This window comes from Carassius gibelio, chromosome B8 (genome assembly GCF_023724105.1).
Source record: "Carassius gibelio isolate Cgi1373 ecotype wild population from Czech Republic chromosome B8, carGib1.2-hapl.c, whole genome shotgun sequence".
NCBI lineage: Eukaryota > Metazoa > Chordata > Actinopteri > Cypriniformes > Cyprinidae > Carassius > Carassius gibelio.
The window spans coordinates 3,643,718-3,665,600 of NC_068403.1; the positions used below are offsets into that span (position 1 = coordinate 3,643,718).

The 21,883-nt window shown below is 38.2% G+C and overlaps 1 protein-coding gene across 7 annotated transcripts in view; it reads right to left on the minus strand.

The window, feature by feature from the left end:
* Positions 1-21,883, minus strand: part of LOC127962979 (myotubularin-related protein 3) — a 34,526-nt gene that overhangs the window by 4,098 nt on the left and 8,545 nt on the right. For 2 of the 7 annotated variants that reach the window (XM_052562610.1, XM_052562611.1), the window contains exons 4-21: positions 18,968-19,057; positions 18,334-18,450; positions 14,530-14,550; positions 14,006-14,088; positions 13,673-13,824; positions 13,406-13,502; positions 11,480-11,593; positions 10,367-10,569; positions 10,129-10,260; positions 9,928-10,039; positions 7,557-7,752; positions 6,392-6,577; positions 6,132-6,302; positions 4,729-4,874; positions 3,082-4,444; positions 2,481-2,591; positions 1,667-1,755; positions 888-914 (exon numbers count right to left, since the gene is read on the minus strand). In XM_052562610.1, the coding sequence (XP_052418570.1) occupies positions 888-914; positions 1,667-1,755; positions 2,481-2,591; positions 3,082-4,444; positions 4,729-4,874; positions 6,132-6,302; positions 6,392-6,577; positions 7,557-7,752; positions 9,928-10,039; positions 10,129-10,260; positions 10,367-10,569; positions 11,480-11,593; positions 13,406-13,502; positions 13,673-13,824; positions 14,006-14,088; positions 14,530-14,550; positions 18,334-18,450; positions 18,968-19,057 (3,410 nt within the window). Of the gene's footprint in view, positions 1-887; positions 915-961; positions 1,534-1,666; positions 1,756-2,480; positions 2,592-3,081; positions 4,445-4,728; positions 4,875-6,131; positions 6,303-6,391; positions 6,578-7,556; positions 7,753-9,927; positions 10,040-10,128; positions 10,261-10,366; positions 10,570-11,479; positions 11,594-13,405; positions 13,503-13,672; positions 13,825-14,005; positions 14,089-14,529; positions 14,551-18,333; positions 18,451-18,967; positions 19,058-21,883 lie in introns of those variants that run through there. The other 5 variants (XM_052562613.1, XM_052562616.1, XM_052562615.1 and 2 more) reach the window with 4 other exon arrangements.

Below are 21,883 nucleotides of genomic sequence, written 5' to 3' on the forward strand. Positions count from 1 at the left end.
CTAAACGAATGAGAAGAGAACAGAACAGAACACACACACAAACATGCAGCCCTTCACACATTACCGTCACACACATGCAGAGAGAAAAGAGACTCACATGAATCTCCATAACCTCCATTTGAGCCATATGACTGAAAACAGATTATCTGGCTTTTATGAAGCTCTTAGAAATACTGGATGTGTATTTACAGATCCTCACGGTTACTGATGTCAGGAACATTAACATATGACCCTTATTTACATACCAAACCTGCTCAGTATTCACTCATTTCACATGCAAGGAGATTAACTGATTATAACACAAGTCTTTCACATATGGAAAATAATCTTAAAGGTCTACAAGATCAGAGAGAGTGTGGAAAATGGTTATGAAAAGCTGAATTATGACCGGTTTGGGTCCAAGAAACACTGACTAACATTTTAAAGAGACTTCATGTGTTCATATTTTACACTTTTATGTACACATTGATATACTAGTTTTTTTTTGTGCTAATAAAGTTCTAAGTTTTTTTAAAACGTTTTTTTTTATGCTCACCAAGGCTGCATTTATTTGATCGAAAATACAATGACACTATGAAATATTATTACAATTTAAAATAACTGTTTTCTATTTGAATATATTCTAAAATGTAGTTTATTCCTGTGATGCAAAGCTGATTTTTCAGCATCATTTCTCCGGCCTCGGATCAGTGTCACATGATCTTTCAGAAATCTTTCTTATTATATGCTGATTTGCTGCTGAAGAAACATTCCTCCTCTTAAACGATAATAGAGAAAGCCCGTGAAGAGACGGAGGAGAAGAGAGGAGGGTTAGGTCACTCTGAAGCGATGCAGGGTTTACAGGACGTACAAGAGCATGAGAAGGACACAGAGAGGGCAATTCTCACCAAACCTCTTCCACACGCTCCTTGCCTCTGTGGTACAGGAGGAAAAATCAACTTTAAAAAACTAGGGAGATTTCTAACTAGACAGCATTAGGGGTACAATCAGAATGCATGACGGCCAAAACGGCAGAGAAAGAAAAAAAAAAGGACGACAAAAATATTCTCTACTGAAAATAGTGCATACAAATCTACAGGAGTTGAGTTTTAAATATTTGTGTGCATTTATGTTTATTAAATCTATCATGTCAGCAGTATTGCAACATGCTAATGTCAGACTCTTTTGCAATCCATCGTGCACTTCTCTATTTGTGTGGTGTGCATGTCTCATGAAGTTGTTGCCTAGGTGAAGCATTCCCAAATCAGTCCTGTGTGAGCTTCCATCTCAAACAGGACGCCTAAGTAGACCCTACGCGGCTCATTAGCCCACTGCTGCTAAAACCGAAACTATGCACAACTTTAATAGAAAAGCATATTTCATCTCATCAAGTTCTGCTGTTCCTGTATGTTGACTCGAGAGCGTTTAGCTGTTTACTCACTGGGCAGTGTGCACTAGTCCTGACACGGGTGGTTTGTTTAATCTGCTGTGTTTACAACTGCAGCTGGAATGAGTTATGGCTCGACCATCAAACTGTTTCTGTTTACTGACTGACTGAAAGCAGAGGAATTTTAGAGAGGGAGAAAAAGGAGGTTGTGCAGAGATGTCAAGAAAGAGAGTCAAAACTTATGCATCTGACCCGAAAAAGAGGAGACAGTGGTGGTGTGTGTTTGTGATGTTGTCTTACCTGCAGTGATGTCTTCTAGTGGCCAGCCAGAATCCTCTCTCACAGCCGTAGCACTGAGCGGCCAGATGATCCGGGTACCACCGGGTCACCTGTGACAATAAATAACAGAGAGGGAATCAATAAAAGACCTTACAGACAACACAAGACTGCATTCATAATGCATTGAGCTTAAAGCAATGTGATGACTTCTTTGAGAGAACACTGTTTAATCTGTCTTTAAAATAACGTGCACTGAGGAATCACTCACACTAAGAGCAGAAGGGTTTTATTAATGAAATCTGGTCACATTTAATGTCATGTTTTCTTTAAAATCTGAATAAATATCTTACTATAGTTCCCAAACAATTACATAGACTATAAATAAGTTAATACTTTTATTCAGAAAGAATGCATTAAATTGATAAGACATTTATAATGTTACAAATAATGCTGTTCTTTTGAACTTTTTCTCAAAAATAGCAGAAAAAATGTGTCACGGTTATCACGTTTTAAACATTGTGAATAATCAGAAATGTTTCTTGAGCAGCAAATCAGTATATCAGAATGATTTCTGAAGTTCATGAAGACTGGAGTAAAGATGCTGAAAATTCAGCTGTGCATCACAGGAATAAATTACATCTTAAAATATCAAAAAAAATAATATTATTATATTCTCAATATTACTGATTTACGGTATTCTTAATCAAATAAATGCAGCCTTGGTGAGCAAAAGCGTCTTCTTTTAGAAAATATTTTACAAGATCGTACCGGCCTCAAACTTCTGAGTAATAGAGTACCTTGCATTCTGTCTCTCTATCCTAATAATAGCGTGTACCTCAGTGTCCTGCTTGTCCACCTGCTCCCAGCTGGCCTCAGAGAAGAGTTCAGTGCTGCAGCGGGACAGACAGTTGTGCTCCAGGTTGAAGTCAGAGTCTGTGATTGAGGTCTGACAGAAAGATGAGAAAAAGTCTCTTACCATCAAACATGCCTAAAACATCTGCATGTAGGTATATGTATAGAACAGTGGTGTCAGATGATTAATCGCGAGTAATCGTATCCAAGTTTTTGGATACATAATATATGTGTGTGTACTGTGTACATTAATTGTTAATATAAAAGACAAACACATGCATGTATATATTTAAGAAAAATGCTATGTTTATATATTAAATATATATATATATATATATATATATATATATATATATATGTGAAGTGTGTACATTTATTAAGTAAACAAAAACGTTTATTTTGGATGCGATTAATCATTTGAAAGCACTAATGTAGATTAGAATGCTATGCATTCTGTGATTTCGTTTTTATTTTAAAGTTATATATTCCATGTATAATGTCGTGATATCCCTTCCTCTGTATTGAGCGGGTTTTATTGTATTATTATTATAAATGATCTCGCTCTCCGAGTGTGTACTGCTCACCACTTCATCACCCATGTCTCCGTTGAGTCGCAGCATCCCAGCGGCCTGGTGGCTCTCCAGACGGCTCCAGAGCTCCTGTACCTGTCTCTTCAGAGCTTCCACCTCCAGCTGGTGACCGGCTTCGATCTGCCGCAGCCGCTGCTGCACTGCGTCTGTGTGCAGGGTCAACCCGTCATCGTCCAGATGGCTCCGGGCCGAAGGGGGTTCTGGGGGACTGAAGCTCGGCCGACCCAGAAACCCTAAGTGCAGGCAGCGATGGTGGGAGCAGGCGCCCCGTGCTTGGAGGGTCAGCGAGCCACAGCTGGCGAGAGACACCTGGCGGCTGAGCGTTGCCCGTTCCCCGTTCGTGCGTGGCACCCATTGTGGTGTGGAGGGCTCAGGGTCGGGGGAGTCTCCGTTGCACACCGGATCGAGGACATCAGTGATGGGAGGAAAGGCACTGGCAGATGGACATTTGAGGGTGTTGTTTAAAGTCCTGGGGTCGGCATGAAGACCCTGTTTGAGGCACGATGATTCAGCAAGGGTTTTAAGAGGAGGTGGAATGCTTAAAGGTCCCAGACTCTCAGGCCGAACGCCCAAGTCCTCCGTAAGCGTCTCTGTGGAGCTCTCCAAAAGAGAAAGACGTTTCTCCCGCTCAATGGTTTCTCGCCCATGGCTGTTACTCACAGTCCTGAGGCCATTGGGAGGGATATTATTCGTGTTACGAGAAGGATTGTATTCTGGTATCGCATGTTTCTCGACTACTTCTTCTAAGTCTGGGCTTCCCGAGTTTTCCTGGCCGAGAGCAGATGATGCTTCAGAAGGAATACCGTCTTCTGAAAAATGTCCACTGACATTTGCATCTCCAAGGCGTTTAGCTCTGCTCTCCTGAGCATCAGCAGTTAGTTGTGCCTCAACACTGCCCTCTTGTGGACATGCACCATCATTACTCTCTCCGTTTAGAGCGGAGGTTTTGTTAGTGTGGTCTGCCTTTGTGTCTCTGTGGCTTTCTGGTGGCGATTCGTCTTTTGTAGCTTCCTGGAGAATGTTCTCCATTTGGCCCGCAGCCACACCAACTGTTAGCTCTGCCTCGCCGACGCCGTCCACCACTGGCAACCTGACATCCCCGAGCCTGTCCCCATTCTCTGTGCCCCCATTGGGCAATGTTCCCATAAGCCCCACCACAGTTTGTCCGTTGACCCTCTCATCTGAGTCTGGAGATGTAGCACCGTCAGCTCCTGTCCCGATGTTGAGCTCCAGAGACCTGCGATGGTCCTGCCATTTCTCATTCAAACTGGGGTCGCTGGAACGTCGATTGGAGGTCAGCGGGTTTCCCACTTCACAAGCGCTGGGCAGGTTATCGAACGAGCGGGTTTTAGGACGCCTGTGGGCACAAGTCAAGATGGAACCAAGATCATGATTTAAATTCTCAAGACTAAATGCCTTAAAAATTTTCAGGTCAGTATAAAACCTTCATTTACATTTAATTTTACTTCTGTAAAGGCTGTAAAGACACTATACATCTTTTAAAATGTATACACTACCAGACATTCAGGTTGTTCTGAACACAGTAAACAAGGTCTTTGCAAAAGAGGGTTTTCCAGACTTAAGAGTGAAGCATTTCAGATTAAAACACAAACCGAGAGCTGTTTTGCATTAACCAGTTACCTGCCGAGGGGCTGGTCCTCAGGGTTGGCACCAGGTGCTGGGTAGGGGGCACAGGAGTCATCTGAAGGGGTCGTGGGTGAAGAGCTGGGAAGGTAAACTGCTGTCCACAACATGAGATTGCGTACGTGACACACAGGATGAAGCACCTAGTACAGATAGCAGAGATAGAATATAATTTGTTGATTGATATTGCTTTAATTTTGCAACAAATTGCCCAGGTAATAAAAAAAGAGAGGATTTCAGGATTAGGTTTTTAGTTCAGTTGATCCAGTCAAAGCAGAAATAAAAAAAGAGAAGGCACAGAACAAGATAAAATGTTTTATCACCTGCGAATCAAAGAACAACTGAAACTTTGAGGCATAAAAACTAAAAGCCTTGCACAAAAATAGAGGCTATATACACAGAAAGATGTCATCATTTTCACACAGACCTGCAAATATTGCTTTTAAAAAAACTTTTACATTATTTGAAATATAAGCCACTAATACTAAAAAAAATAAATACTAAAATTGTTTAACTATGAAATGTAAAAAACAGAAGTAAAACTGAAATAAAAATTAGACAAAAACAAAAACACTAATAAAAAAATAAAAAAACTGAAACTGAAAATGGATTTAAAAAGTAAAAACTAAATTCAAAATATTAATACATAGTAAAAAATATACGAATGATCCTAAAATAACACTGCCCACCAACAGGGTCACATTAACCCCAAAAAACAAGAACGAAACTTTCTGTTGGGTCGGTGTGAACTAGCCAAAAGAGAGGAAGTGAAAGGACAGGGCAGCTCCAGGTCTCTGGAGGATTCGAGAGGAATGCAAGCATGAGCTCTGAAGCCAGTAAACACCTCTCTTCATGTTTACAAGGGTCAAAACCAAACGATTACAAAACACAGGTATGGACTGTAAGGCAAAGGCAGCCGAAAAGGAAAACATTGCAATGAATGGAATCAGTCATGACCAGCATGGGCCATGCCAAATATTGGTAAACATTATTTAAAAAAAAATATTAAACATTTATACTTCATTGTATTATAATAAATGTTCATCTTTTCTAATTATATTATACACTACCATACAAAAGTCTGGGGTCAGTAAGATTTCTTTTTTTTTCTTCTTTTTTTTACAGAAATTAATACTTTTATTTAACAAAGAGGCATTAAAAATCAGCTGATTTCTGAATGATCGTGTGACACTGGAGAAGACTGGAGTAATGAATGCACATGCAGTTTTGAAAACATATTAATTGCGCAACTACATGTAATAAAAATTTTAACAGTCATCAAAATCCTTTCAATCTGCTCTTTGAACACTGGAATCAGCTACTGAAAACCTATCAGTTGAAACCTCATATAACCTCTTGTGAGTAAATGATTGTAGGAGAGGAATGAGTAAAAGACGTACGGTCTCTGAATGAGAGGAGTACAGCATGTTTCTGAAGGAGCGGTTGGCTGCTCTGAGGAGGGACCAAACGGAGCAGGTTCTTTCCTGAATGTGTCTGTCCTCTCTCTCCTTCCCGCTGTTACACAGGAACGTCCCGAACAGACACGAGTACGTGTGCTGCACTAGCTTCACCTGAACACACAAAACCAAAAGAACTCAGAAGAAGTTAACAGCTTGTATTTAAAGCACAAGAAACATGTTTAATATTAACTTGCACCCACCAGAAAGGCTTCGTTGAACTCGAAGGAGCATGGGAATTGTCTGTGGAGCTGGTGCACACAGTCTAACCACTGCAGGAACACAGGACATCTCTCGTTCAAGTCCTCCGCGTTTTCTCCGTGACCACAGCGGTCTGCGAACTTGTGACCGAAGTCTAACCACTCGGTCTCAACCAGCACCTGGAAACCCTGCCAGAAGAAACATGATTTTCTCTTTATATGATGTCAACGGTTTGAGGTCAAAGCAAATCACAAAATACCTCCAGAACACCACATGCATTCAACTACTGAATCGTGTTCGTGTCAAACTCTTAGTACAAAGAAAAAAACAAACACTCTTCTTCAATCCATTAACGATTCTCTCAGTTCATTTACACAATCTCAGTCTGGGGCGTCTGTCATAGCAAATCAACACATGATGTTGTGAATAATTAAGAGAAGTGTCTTCGTAGGATAAGAACACGCAGTCACATGAATCATTTAAGAGACACGGACGTGTCATCGATGTATAATAGTCCTTTGCCACGTGAAAATAGAAATGAAAATAGCGCATAAGCTTAAAATTAACCAGTTTTCTCCAACAATTAAAATGGCATTGAAAGTGTAAGGAATTATTATTATTATTATGATGATGTGCAACACTGCTATCACTGCTATTGATAGAGATAAACAGGTTGAAATGAAGCAAAATATTAAAAGAAAAACAAACATTTTATAAAAAACAAAAAACTTAAAATATCAGACTATGAAAAGTTAACCCCAATAATACACTACACTCTCAGAAAAAAAAGCTACACAAGCTGTCTCTAGATTCATCTTTGTACCTTATTTTCCCCTTCTGAAAGGGTCTTGCTGCAGTGATAGCTTTTGTACCTTTTATCTGAGATTGTATTATAAGGAAAGGGTTAATATAGCAGAAAAGCGACTCTCTATTGTTCTATCCATGTGAATCAAAGTGTGTTGTGCTCCAAGGTCAGGAAGCATTACAAATATTTTAATAAGTCTTTGTCTATGTAAACATGTCCATGTGAGCATTTCAAACCACAGGATTTTAAATAAGTCCTTGTGGATTTTTCCAGCATGTGATATAGTTTATGAATTCCTCTCGTAATAATTTGGAGGGAGTTAAACGGTCTTCCCGATTTTTGTTCATTATGTCTCCGCTCACCTCAATGGTGCGGTAGTAGGGGTCCAGCAGGAGTTTGGCCAGCGCCACTATCTGAGGGGTGCGATCCCATCCGTCTGAGCAGTGCACCAGCACAGGCCTGTGGTCGCGGTCCACAGCGTTCACGACGAGGAGAGACGCCTTGAGAAGCAGGGACAGATGCTGCAGCCACTTTGTGCTCTCCAGAGCAGACAGCCAGCTACAGACACAACAACACTCATCAGGACACTCTTACATCTGAAGCATGCTCCAGTCGTCTGCAGCAAAAACAATCCGTACAATCCTTTTTATAATTATGTATATCATTTTTATTCAGTAAATATGCATTAAAAGCGACCTTTTTATTCATCAAAGAACTCGGAATAAATAATAAAAATAACAGTTTCCCCAAAAAATATGATGCAGGATTTTTTTATTTTTTTTTACATCGATAACAATCAGAAATGTGCAGCAAATCAACATATTAGAATGATTTCTGAAGGTTCATTTGGAACTCAAGACTTTGCATTAAATTTATAATATTGCTGTTTTTACTGCAATTTATCAAAAATAAATACAGCTTTGGTGAGCATGAGATACCCAGGTGTTTTACACAAACATTCACAAGCTCATGGTTGTAATGTCCAATGATTTAACGGTTTTTAATAAATATCCTATAGTATAATCTTCATACTGAAAATATTGCATAGTATTCTGTTTTCAATTATATCTAATGTAAGTGAAACAAAAACGACTTCAAGAAATCAGGAAAACTTAATGGAAAAGTATGAGAAGTGTGATTAATACTCATTATAAATGTTTTCCAACATGGTCAAATACAGCCAATGCAAACTGACATCAGCCAAAGAAACACAGAGGAGACCTTCAAATGATCGCTCACAAGAGAAACATCAATCAGAATCACGCTTAAAAGCAAATTCACCTTTGTATGAATATGACTAGCTCATGTAGCGAGACATTTACAATCAGAATGTTCAAAGGAGACAATTACATTTCTCCCCTGTTGCCTAGAAACACAGCTCTTGGAGAGTTTTTCATGCTGACTAAAAGGAGAGCGAGAGAGTGAAAGAAACCGAAAGAGAGTCACTTAGAAGACTTGTTGTCTTTACAACAAACAGATGAGTGGAAAACAGCACGGATGGAAAAGGAAGCAAATACGAGCCAGTGCTGGAAATCACAGGCAGATGCCAGGAAAAGAACAATAGACGGAAAAATACAAAAGCCGAGCTCATGAAGGAACTAAAGCAAGTGCACAAATAATAAATGCACTTCAGTCACTCATGTAGTTTAGCTTTATCTTTATTTTGGTTTTACTAATTTTATTACTTTATTTCAAAAGAAAAATATCACATTTTTGTTTTACTTTTAAGTTTTTCATCTACTATTCATATTTAATTTCAGTTTTCAATTCAATTACCGAAAAACTATTTTTAGCAAACGACAACAACACTGATACTGACTACCGTATTTTTCGGACTATAAGTCGCACCTGAGTATAAGTCGCATCAGTACAAAAATACGTCATGATGAGGAAAAAAACATAAGTCGCACTGGACTATAAGTCGCATTTATTTAAAACCAAGATCCAAGAGAATACATTACCGTCTAAAACCATGAGAGGGCGCTCTACGCTGCTCAGGGGTAGGCTACAGGAGCACTGAGCAGCATAGAGCGCCCTCTTGCGGCTGTAGACGGTAATGTTTTCTCTTGGTTCATGTCATATAATTTTGATAAGTCGCACCTGACCAGAAGTCGTAGGACGAGCCAAACTATGAAAAAAAAGTCAACTTATAGTCCGGAAAATATGGTACATAATTAGCTAGTCATATAAGCTAATGCTAGTTTAATAGTTTTAATAGAGCTCATAGAACACTGAAAAATATAAGTGTAGGATTTACTTTGAAACCATTTTCATTTAGAAATTGCTAGTAAATTTCACAAATAAGTACGAAGAAATGGCAAGTAAAATATTGAATTAGTAGAAAGTAGAAAGACTGGAAAAGTATTTTCTTGCAAAACGTACTCCGAATATCTTTATTTTCCAAAATATTTTTTTTACAGTGCAGATCTATCTAGAAAAGTTATGTTAATGCATAAAATCAACATCGCTATTTAGATTTTTTTTTGTTGCTTTTTTCCCCCAAGACAAATTAATAAAATAATTTTTTAGTTTGCCTTACATTTTGAGTCGAATACCTATAATATACCTAGACAAACCTATATACACATACAATGACTTATAATGCATTTGAACAGCTTGACAGCTGTATTAAAGAAAAAAAAATCGGAAAAATTAAGAAAAAAGGTGCCTAAAATACTGAAAAATACAAAGGCAGCGACTGCAACCTCAGCAGACGTTTACTGGAAGACTTACTTGGCTGGATCAGGCATCTGTGTGCAGAGGAAGCGCAGAGACTGGAAACTCTTGCGGATGGAATGAATGTTGGCCATACCCATAAACACCACCTCACAGTTAGGGTAGTACTCTACGAGGGAGAACAACATGGCATTATTAAGTGGGGCATCTTGCTTTATTGTGACTCCTGAAGGAGCATCTATGAGAGAGAGAGAGCACCTGGGCATTCACACCCTCCTCCTTTGGCTCTGTTGGCGACGGCAGCGGCGTATGACCTGGCGTCCAGGATCAGAAGCTTTCGAGGTTGGATGGCCAGTGTCTCCACCTCTGAGCTGTTAGTCATAGACGAGTCTATAGAGAAAGGTGTGTGCATAGATCAAGCCATACCATATGACAATAGTACAGAGACCTCAGTTAGGAATTCACTCAACATTTTTTAGAGCCAAGTGTTACTGACCGAAGTCCACATCTGAGAGATCAGCTCCGTTTGTGTACTCGTGGGAGAAGGAGCCGTTGGAGACGCCTTTACAGGAGCTGCTGTCCACAGCACAGGCTCTGGCGATGGACTGCACCAGGTGCTCATCATCTGCGTTCCTCCAGCCCCACCAGCTGACCTCAGGCTGACCACAGCGAGCGATCACTGCCCCTGTGCTCTGGTGCCTGGGAAAGAGAGGTTCAAGATCTCGACTGTTAATCTGACGGTAAACGGAAACTAGTTTCAGTAATTGAAATAAAGATAAAAAAAAAACATGAATATAAAAATATAAATGCTATAAGCCAATTCATTATTTGATATAAAGCTTAATTAAAAGATAAATATAGAAATAATAAAAAACTAGAAAAAGTTACTGAAATCACTGAACTATTAAACAACAACAAAAGACAGAAACACATAATGAAGATCGTGATTCGTGCTTAATATTAATTATTAATGTATTTTTGAGCGAATGCGATTAACAGTTTAACTATTATGATTGTGTAGCCATGCATAGAATTATAGATAGAATGACTTAACGGAAGACAGAACAGCGTAAAGACAGAATGAAAGAAACAGAATGACAAGACAGAATGATAGAACGATAGAACAACAGAACGATAGATTGGCGGATGACCAATGGATAAAAAAAATAAATAAATTCAAAAAAAAAAAAAAAAAACATTGGTTTCATTGGTAAATAACAGAAATTTTGAAATTTAAAAAAAAAAAAAAAAGAGTAACTGACATTTTTATAATAACTCCTTCAGTGTTTCATATAGCGAAAAGAGATGGTGAGAAATTTCATTTTAAATATTTTTATTTCCAGCTTTGTAATGAAAAACCAAAAGCAATCCAAATTTCTCTGTTAGCCTGAATGCACTGTAAGTTGCTTTGGATAATAGCGTCTGCTAAATACATAAATGTAAATTTAATTTTTAAGTACTAAAATAAAAAATACAAATAATAATAATAATGAAAAAAGAAAAAAAAAAGGCAAAAACACATAATGAATGCATTAAAAGTTTATTAGGGAGGCAACTCACTAGGTTTTGGATCCTCCATGTATTTTCTGAACAGATTTAGCTGACTGACCTGTAAACCACGGCCGGAATCCTCTTCCAGGAACGGAAGCCCGCCACATTCTCCAGCTCTTTATCAGTGATCCAGGCTGGCACCAGCAGCAGCTGAGGGTAGCTGGAGCACAACCTGTGCCAGGGGTCAAGCAGAAGGCAGCGTGATCGGACTTGGCCTGTCATCCTAGTCATCTAATCTTGAACAGACCCGACGAGCGCAGCAGGACAGGACTGAGTGACCAGGGGTCTCATTTATAAAACTCTCTACAGATTTCATCCTAAAAGTGTACATAAGCCCAAAAGCTAGATTTTGCGTACGCACAAAAGTTTTCAGATTTACAAAACCATGCGTACACCAGAACCTGCTCAAAAACCCCTTTATAAATCCCAGTGAGAGGAAGATTGTGCGTAAGTGCATTTCCACCCCAAAATCACCATATATGGAGCTTACAACACTTAGTTTTACTATTCATAACCTCATCTGCATATCGTTTCTATGCATATTCCCATTTACGTGGCACCATATTTAACACCGTTAAAGGTAAATGTCTTATCAAGGAAATATTAGATATGGACGATAAATGCTATTTGTCCCACACACAATTTTCATTGCTAAAAATCCCCCAGTATCCTTGTTATTTTTAGCATAAATATATAAAAATAAAAATACCTAAAAACTGTATAGTATAGTTCTCAGATAAATATTTTAGAATATTGTTTGTCTCATTCCTTTCCACTGGCGGAATAGTATTTCAGTTGTTTAAACAATTAAAATCTATTTTAATTTATGCAGTTTTACTGATAAGGTGAACATCTTTTAGTTATTTTTACCCTATATTTATTGCAGTGTAAATAGAATTGTCTGCTTTGGTGAGTCACTGACAAAGTAGTCTATTTTAAAAAGAAAACATGCAAATTACCATTTTCTTCAAGAAGAATCCTTCAAATACAGTGGCATTTTTCTAATGTTGTAGAGATGACTTCACATGAAATGGACAACGGACCGTTCGACGACTGAATCCAGCAGTGTCCCCATAATATCGAAGTTAGTGCACATCATTGATCAATGTTCTCACTAAAATATTTTCGCACAGCATGAGATCTGCAGTTTAGTTTAAAGATGAATTATTGTGTATCTACAGCACTCCTCGCTGTCACTAAAACAGCATGCAACAGGAAAAGTGTTCAAGCTCATCCACTAAATATGTCTAAATTCATATAATTTTTGTATATATTCATATAATTTCTGCGTAATGACTGTATTTTCAGTGCTTATCTCCATTAATGAGAGTGGAATATTTAATGTAAATATGTACCGTATTTTTCGGACTATAAGTCGCACCTGAGTATAAGTCGCATCAGTCCAAATATACGTCATGACGAGGAAAAAAACATATAAGTCGCACTGGACTATAAGTCGCATTTAGTTAGAACCAAGCACCAAGAGAAAACATTACCGTCTCCAGCCGCAAGAGGGCGCTCTATGTCTTCAGTGTAGGCTACAGGAGAACTGAGCAGCATAGAGCGCCCTCTTGCGGCAGTAGACGGTAATGTTTTCCTTTGGTTCATTTCTCTTGGTTCATGTCAAATTAATTTTGATAAATAAGTCGCACCTGACTATAAGTCGCAGGACCAGCCAAACTATGAAAAAAAGTGTGACTTATAGTCCAGAAAATACGGTATATTGAAATGAAAACAGATTTTAAAATCGTTCCTTACTTCATTACTTTTCTCATGCCAGGAAAAAGAGTGCGTACGCATAGTCTAGAGTGTCCGTAATGCGCGTACATATTTTCACCAAGTTTTTTTTTTTTTATATAAATCCCGATATGTGTGTACAAAATTGCGTACGCAATTTCTATGCCTATTTTGTGCGTACGATACATTTATAAATGAGAGCCCAGAGCAGTTTAGATGTGCTTGTGTTTGAGAGAGAAACACTCACTTGTACTTATTGTTGATCTCACACACTCTCCAGGCGTTCTGAGTGTCAAAGCCCATCCGCTCCACCTCGTTATGGAAACGTGACAGCACATGATCACCTAAACGAGAGAGGCAAGTGAGAGATGAATCCTGAAGGTAAAGAGGAAGAGGATTTCCAAAGAAGAACTAGTTGGAAAAATGTTGTGGTTCTTTGTAAAGATATACAAGAATATGTTGTTTGCAGACTCTTTAGGTAGTAAAGACAAGGTTTGAGAAGGTCTGACAGTACCTGGCCTACACAGATCCCCGTGCTGTTCCTTCTCAACGCACCATGCGTGGAAGGCGAAGGAAAAGAGCTCCTCTATCTGGGACGGGGGACGGACCGCAGTGTTCAGCCTCTTCAGCCACTCCTGACACTGCTCAAACGTGGAAAACTGACACCTGTCAAAACACACATCAGACCTACTGCATCAGAGAGACACATCACATACAGACAGACTTGAGTTGACCTGCATTTCTGTAAAAAATGGCTATGTTTGCATTTCAATTAATTTTCATAACACTATGCATTTTTATTACGACAGACAGATTGATAGATAGATGTATAGATAGACAGACTCACCTGATGACCTTGCAGTCTTTGCAGGTGATGTGCATTTGGAACATGTCTCGACATTCTACACTTTCTATCAGCTGCAAGGGAACCTGAGAAAGAGAGTGAGACAGACAGACAAATTATTTTACATTACTGAGTCTCAACACACCAAACAGAGCATCTAAACGGAAGTCAACATTAACCAAACTGATGCTAATCATTAAATCAACCTGCTGAATCAATCACACTGAAAGTTTAGACATGGGCTTAGAGTTTACAAACACGGTTAGTGATTATCGTCTGCAGATTATTTCAGACAAACTTATTCTTTGTTCTGCAGCTCAAGTGGCATGCCGTTCAGCTTCAGTCAAGTGTGTGTGTGTGTGTGTGTGCAGACATCACTGCAACCGTGCGACTTGAAACGCAGTTCCCCTTTAAAGCTCCGGAACTTGCGCGTGATCGGACACTGACAGCATGCAGGTCACATCTGACCACGGCTCTCACAACTCTCAACATCATGCAGACAGACAGACCATTCTGTGGTTACTTACTGACACCTCACACGAACAATTCTGTTCACAGAGAAAAAGAGGGAAGACAGAATCACGAGGTGGACGTGTACACTGTGGCTTTGGGCTCCTCTGTGATACACACATTCCTGGACTGTGGTTTAATTTAACCACACTAATCTGACCACACTCAAACATTCCCGGTGTGCTTGCTGAAGGGTCGGAGAACACTAAATCACATTTGTGAGATAATAACTGAGACGTATTAGAGGTAGAAGCTTTAATATATTCCCCTTTAGTGCACCATCACTACAGTGCTGTGGAACAAATTCAGAAACATGACAACATTTTAATAGGGCCAGGACATTATTAAAACATAACCAAAATTGGTCAAAACATGTCCAAAAACATAATAATTAGGTATGCACTGAATGATCGGCGAAATAAACTATTCGGCTGAAAATAAGCGAAAGGAGAAAAAAATTGTACCAAACAATGATTTGACGCGATCAAACAGTAGTGTGGAAGGATTTAAAACGTTTCGGAGAAAGACATTCATTACAAAATCATTACAAGCACTGACAGCAAGAGACTGTTTAGAACTGCATCTCATGCCTTCAATGAGAAGAGAAAGGGTGGTTGTTTACTAAATAAACTGCAGAATGTTATGTTTTCTAATACAGCCTTGATTTGCATGTATTCAAATCGCAGTCCACGAACTCACGTTGCCAGAGTTCAAAGTCCAAAGCGCAAAGAAATTCTGTCTGGCAACAGTGTTACTCGTCAGTTGCTCGGTAACATTTTTATGAATTTTTACAAGGCATGGATGTGAGTATGTGCATCAAATGTCCTCCTAAAACTTAACGAGAATTTATGAATCCACTGCGGTCAAAAAAAGAAGCACTGAATATATATATATATATATTTTTACAGTGTATCAAAATAATAAATATAAAGATGATAATGTAACATATTATACTATATATAATATATATAATTATATATTGTTCATTAATTATAACTATTCAACATGTTTTTATTAAATTATAAAAAATACAAAATATTATAATTGCAATGATATTACTGTACAGTAAAATATAATTTGAATAATAATAATAATAATGATACTATTCATGGTTGCTTTTTTGCTTTTGTTAAACCACAGAGCTTTTATTTTGGAGGAAATCGCAGGGAGACCTAAAGTTTTGCTTTTGTTTTTGATTGCAAATTTGGGAAGATGGTTGCGTGTTTGTGTAGTTTTTTCAAATGCATGTTTGTGTGGAGCAGAATTTACTCTGAACCAAGCCACTCTGAGCTGCTGAAAGTACTAGATCATGAGTTGCTCCACGCATTAAATAAATTTGGTTTAATAATTGTTTAATGTCATCTTGCAATTTAATTTATTTTCTTTCTTTTTTTTAAGTCAGAAAATAAGGAAATCTGTATAAAAAAGGGAAAAATCACATCCCTGCAGTTTCAGTCTTTAACAAAACATTAAAAGGCAATTACTATAAGACTTCAAAATGACTGCTCTAAGCAACAAGTACAGCATGCCTAAATCTTCTGCATTCGGTTATGCTCCGACATTTGTGCGTTTCTCAAAACTGTTGAAAAACTGAAACTTTAGCAGTCACAATTCACATTCTCCCAACCTCCTTCCTCTTTTTCTCTCCATTTCCAGCCATACACTGTACACTTGCTCTTACGACAGCTTTATTGCCTCACTAACTGGCCTGTAGTCACGCATTGCATCAACCACACACATCTCTCTCTTCTTTCTCACGCACAACACTTTCTCTCTTTCACAGGCACACGGAGAGCGTCACACTCATTTACTCTGGTGAATAGGTGACTGTCACAGATACCAACTGATGAATCAGCACTGAGCTGATCACCCACCAGCCACAAACAAACCCAGCTGCCTGATCGCATGTACATCAACAGAATATTTTGGGCTAAACAATTTCAACTCAACAGTATCTTTCACTTTGAGAATTATTTAGTCTATCAGTCTATAATGCACTGAAAATAAAAGCTGAGCAAAAAAACACCCAGAATGGAAAACAATTCAGCGATAATGTACAGCAAGCAAGTTTTTATTGCAAAATAAACCCCAACAGAGATCAGGACTCTAGTGTAAATCGTGGAGTGCTTGGGGGAAATTACTGCAATTATATTAAAGGAACATAAATTATGCACTTATTCTTTCAAATAAGCACTTAAAAGGGTCATGAAATGGTAAACTTCCAGTTTTCTGAGATTTTTACAAAGTCTTTGTGTTGCACATTATAGTGTGCAGTGGATATAGGCATACATTGTTTTTATTTTGAGCTTTTTTGCTTTATTTTCTTCTTCCTCTTCGTCTTTTTTGATTGTGATGTGACAAAAGACCAAAATTCATAGATCTAAAGTGAGTTTTTGTTTTGGCTTGTCGAGTCTTTTAGCAGCATAAATTATCTTCTATAGACTTTCTACAGTTTCTATATACCTTGAGTTTCAATCAAAAAGCTTGTATAAAAACCGCAAAATAAACGACAAAAGTTAATTAAAGTGCAACAGTGCATTCTTATATATTTTCCAAGCAAAGTGCAAAAGCAAATGACTGTGCATCTGTGAAATGATGTAATGCAAGGTGAGCTAAAAAAAAAAAAACACATTTAATTTTTGTTTATTTTGTATTTCGTAATGGTGAATAGCAGAGATAGACTTCCATTGTAAGTGCAATACTGTAAGCACAATTTACATGGCTAGTTGACAGCTCTGAATGCTCCAATTGAATGGTTTCTAGATCGTGACTGCTGGTCTATGAGAGGAAGAGAGGTATAGTAGAGCTGATTATTAGTAAGTAACCAGAACCTTATTATAGTGCCATGTTGATAGCATGGGGGTGGACAATCCCAATCAAAAAGCCACTGCAACCATGGCAACAGGAATGGGAAGAAACAGTGAAAGTGAAGAGGTAATAAAGACAGACCTGTTCGATATACACACACACACACACACAAACACACATTGGCCACTGGCTTGTGTCAGAGTGCCTGATGTAACTGTGGCTTGCTGTCCCTAAATACCCTTAACATCATTAGTGGGTTCTAAATTTAGCAGCATGCCATGCACCACATAAAAGAGTCTTTCAGTCACCTCTGGACTGGTTATCCATCATACTTGCATTATGACACAACAGAGCACAATCCAGTTTCACTCAAGAAACTCTGAGCTGAAGGTAAAAATAAATAAACTAAGAAATAAAATTATTTGCAAAAAATATGCATCCAATTTATTTGCACATATTAAAGCAGTCCAGATCAGAATTAAGCAAATTCATCGATTTTTGCAGTTTACAATGTCATATACACAAAGATATGCAAGCTTTATTCCGCCACCGGATAAAAAAAAATATATAATTAAAAAGTAAATGCAACATTTTATTCCATAATTCTGACTTTTTGTCTTTTTCGTTATTTATATATTTTTGTCAGAATTCTGATTTTATATTATGCAATTATGACTGTTTTATGAATTGTAAGATAAAAAGTTATGATTATCTTTTTTATATTTTTATTCTCTGGAGAAAACAAGCTTCCATACAAAAAAAGAGCTTGTATGTTGTATTTGAAAAATCATCATATGTGGGACACATTCAAATGTGGGAGCCAGACCAACTTCTAAAAATCAGATCAATTAAAAGCAGACCATTTGAGAAAAGGCCTGAAATCCAAACACTATTCAGTTTAGTTTGATTTGGTTTCTATTCAGGAGATCTCGGTTTATTCTACTTCAATTGCTTAGACATGTTGGGCAACTCTGGTAATAGCGTAATTGAAGTGTTGTAAATCACACACTCACATTAACAACCGACTCCTTGAACTTGATGTGCAGGCGGTAGCTGGACATGGCAATGATGGCATCCTCCGCCCTGCCCACGAACGTTGTACACTCTCCATGCAACTCTGGGAAGGGCACCTACAACAGATCCAACAGACAACTTATTATTAGACCAATACAAATATTTAGTGATATTTAGAGATGCATACCAAAAAACTGCCATTTACAAAACCTTATCAAGAGAAACACCCTTGATGTGTCTTTCTGTCAAGAGGGGCTGAAATCAATGGCTTTGTCTGAAAATTTTCTACTGCATAGCATTCATCAAAACAAAAACTGTATCTCATAATTACCTGATTTGAAACACTCTTAATAGGCAGCAACTCTAATAATACTCAGTTGTGTGTGTCACAAATACATCATCTTAAATGAAAACTTTCACCATGCTTGTTGCAATGCACTGTAAGTGATGTAAGTGAATCGACCAAAACAAGACAATTTTGTTGCCTACTTTATGGGACAAACTAGACATCTGGAGCACATTAATGATGCTTAGATAAACAGCATTTCCACTCTTGGTCAGAATCAAATAATAATTATATTAACAGAACCACTACACCCTAACGAATAACATTCATCATTGATTCCCGCTTACCTGAAGATCGTCATCGTCCAGGACAGGGGGCTTGCGAGGGAAGATCTGATTGGCCTGGATGCACTCCAGACTCTGCTGCCCCTCCTCCTCCTGTCAAAATGAATATTAATAAGATCAAATGCACCGCATTATACTCTATTGACAGTTACAATCAAGAATAACGTAACAAAAATTGCAAAAACAGTTACGGATAAAATTTGGCAGGGAAATGTACTTCAGTCACGAACATGAAATGTAAAGAAAAAAAAAATCTTAATTGAGATCAAATAGTATTTTCTTCATGAAAAATATAATTTAGATAAATTTAAATAAATATTAGTTTTTAATGATGTGATGAGCACCAAACATGTTTCCATTATTCACATCACATCTCATAATTTAAGATCAGCTGCAACAAAAGCCAAACATTTGACATCAAAAGTTAAAAATGTGCCAACTCCTTTTCCAGTTTCATCACTCCCAGGGCCCAAAAGGCATACTGTTATATGGATAAAACATTGTCCATGACTAAACCTCTGATTAAATGAGTGATTATCTAAGCTAAACTTGGGACGGAGTTGTCAAAACATTTCCATAACCAATACCATTTTTGTCTGGGCTTCAGAGTGGCAAAACATTTGTAATGGCACAGAGAGAGTTTGATAGTACTTCCTGTTCTGATGTCACTTCTGCTATTTCTAAGATAACAGGCACTCCTGTAACCGATACAGTACGGTGGCTTTATATAAGACTCTAAAGGCACTGGGTTATAGTTAGGCCTGTCACGATTACAAATTTTGCTGGACGATAAATTGTCCAAGAAATGATCGCGATAAACGATAATATTGTCGTTCTAAGACCAGTTTTAACTAATATAATGATAATGGCATAATAGCACAGGTACATCTTTTCAAAGATCAATAAACTTTTTTCTTTTATGGCAGATTCCGAGCAAGAAGAACCAACATGTTGACTGTGTGGCTTAAAATTAATACATTTTGTATGTTTATATGTAATATTATGTGTATACGCAAGTTAGGGATGCTCATATTGAGCGTTTAACCATTAGCCGAAATTAAACATTTTGACCGATGAAGGGGCAGTTCACATATCACGTCTTTTGGGCGCTCAAGTTCATTATTTCAATGCGGTATGCATGTTCTTAATGGAAGTGATGCGGTGTAATGCGCTAGTTTCCTGTCCGCACCACATCTAGTTAAAAACGCCTCGGCTTTCCAACTGACGCAAGCGCACCAGTTCATGTGAAAAGAACCAACTCAATCAGCTTCCTTTGGGGTGAAATTGTTGTTTTTGAAAAATGGGGTGCACCCAAACACTGCAGACACTGTTTTTTACTTTTCTTCATAAATAAATCTTGTAGCAGAGTTACAGCAAGTGTTTATCGGTGGTGGAAATCCATTGCTGAAATTTCCTTGTAGCAACGACAGACACCTCAGGAGCGCAACTGCCTGAGCACTTTGGAAAGGAGGAGAAAACGACCCGCCTAGCGTTTTCCACGCTTTTTTAGGAGCGACATGTGAATGGCTTCTAATACAATCAGTTAAAAGTAAAAAGTTTTTTTTTTTTTTGCTGCTGCATGGTAATAATAATAATTATTATTATTATTTTATATATATATATATATATATATATATATATATATATATATATATGTGTGTGTGTGTGTGTGCGTGTGTGTGTGCGTGTGCATTGACAAAACTTGCAAAATATGCTACACGGTATTAAAATAACGCAGCAGTGCAAGTACAATGCAATATCACTTGCGACGCAAACATCCACAAGCAAATGAAAGGCGCTTCCCAAGTGAAATGTTCGGACGCATCTTATAAATCAGAATAATGGTAAACAAATGGGAATTATGTACATAACAATGTTTTTATTTAATAACCATGGAAAGATGCTATTAGATTTGTGCCCTGCCTTCAACACAATCTGTGTGATGAGCTTCAGGACTCAGAGCAGCACTAAGCAGGGCATAAGTCATTCCATTCACTTCTGTTCTGTATGCTGGAATGAGAGGCTACGGCCCGCAGTAGCCGTAGAGTTCAGCCTGGCAGAAAATGTTTTGATTCTGTTTCCACAAATAGGAGAGACTCCGTGAGAGAGGGAATCTGTGTCGCCATGATGTCTAGCTCAAACACCAGAGTCCTCGAAACAGGCTCATCTGGTTGTGCCATAAAATGCTGCCCAGTCAAAGACAAGAATGTACTGGATGAGATATGAGCAAAGGAGTCGTGTCTGTCTGTCTGTCTGTCTGTCTATCTCTTTCCATTCATCCAGCCACCCATCCATGTCTGTCTAGTTGTGTACGAACTAATTATCCAGCCAGCCAACAAACTAACCAAGTAAGTAATATTCTATCTATCTCTATGGTTGTGTATTAACTAACTAAATCTAACTATCTATCTATCCATCCATCCATCCATCCATGTCTGTGTAGTTGTGTATGAACTAATTATCCAGCCAACTAACTAAGTAAAATTCTATCAATCTATATGGTTTTTTATTAACTAACTCTATGGGCCCTATTTTAACGATTTAATGTAATAAGCAAAGTCAACGTGCACTGTGGACCCGCCCAGAGGCGCATTTTCTACCAAATTCCTCAGTGTTTCCTCAATGTCATACAGTGATCCTTCTGTGCGTGCAGCGGTGCTTCAAGTCGAACGCGTCTATCAACTTCGTGCGATTGCTTCTGGAATTTGCAGGTTGTAAAATCGTGTCGTATATCATCTCTTCCGTACGATTTTCAGATAAACTCACTCGTGCCGTGTGCGTGGACATACGATCTTCCAACCATCCGAATTCGCACCGTGTACGCCCGCCTTAATACAGCATGTGGTGTATGCCATGACTCATCTTACTTGTTTTTGTTAATAAACGTTTGGTAAGCTAGTTTGTCATTGTCTCTTACCA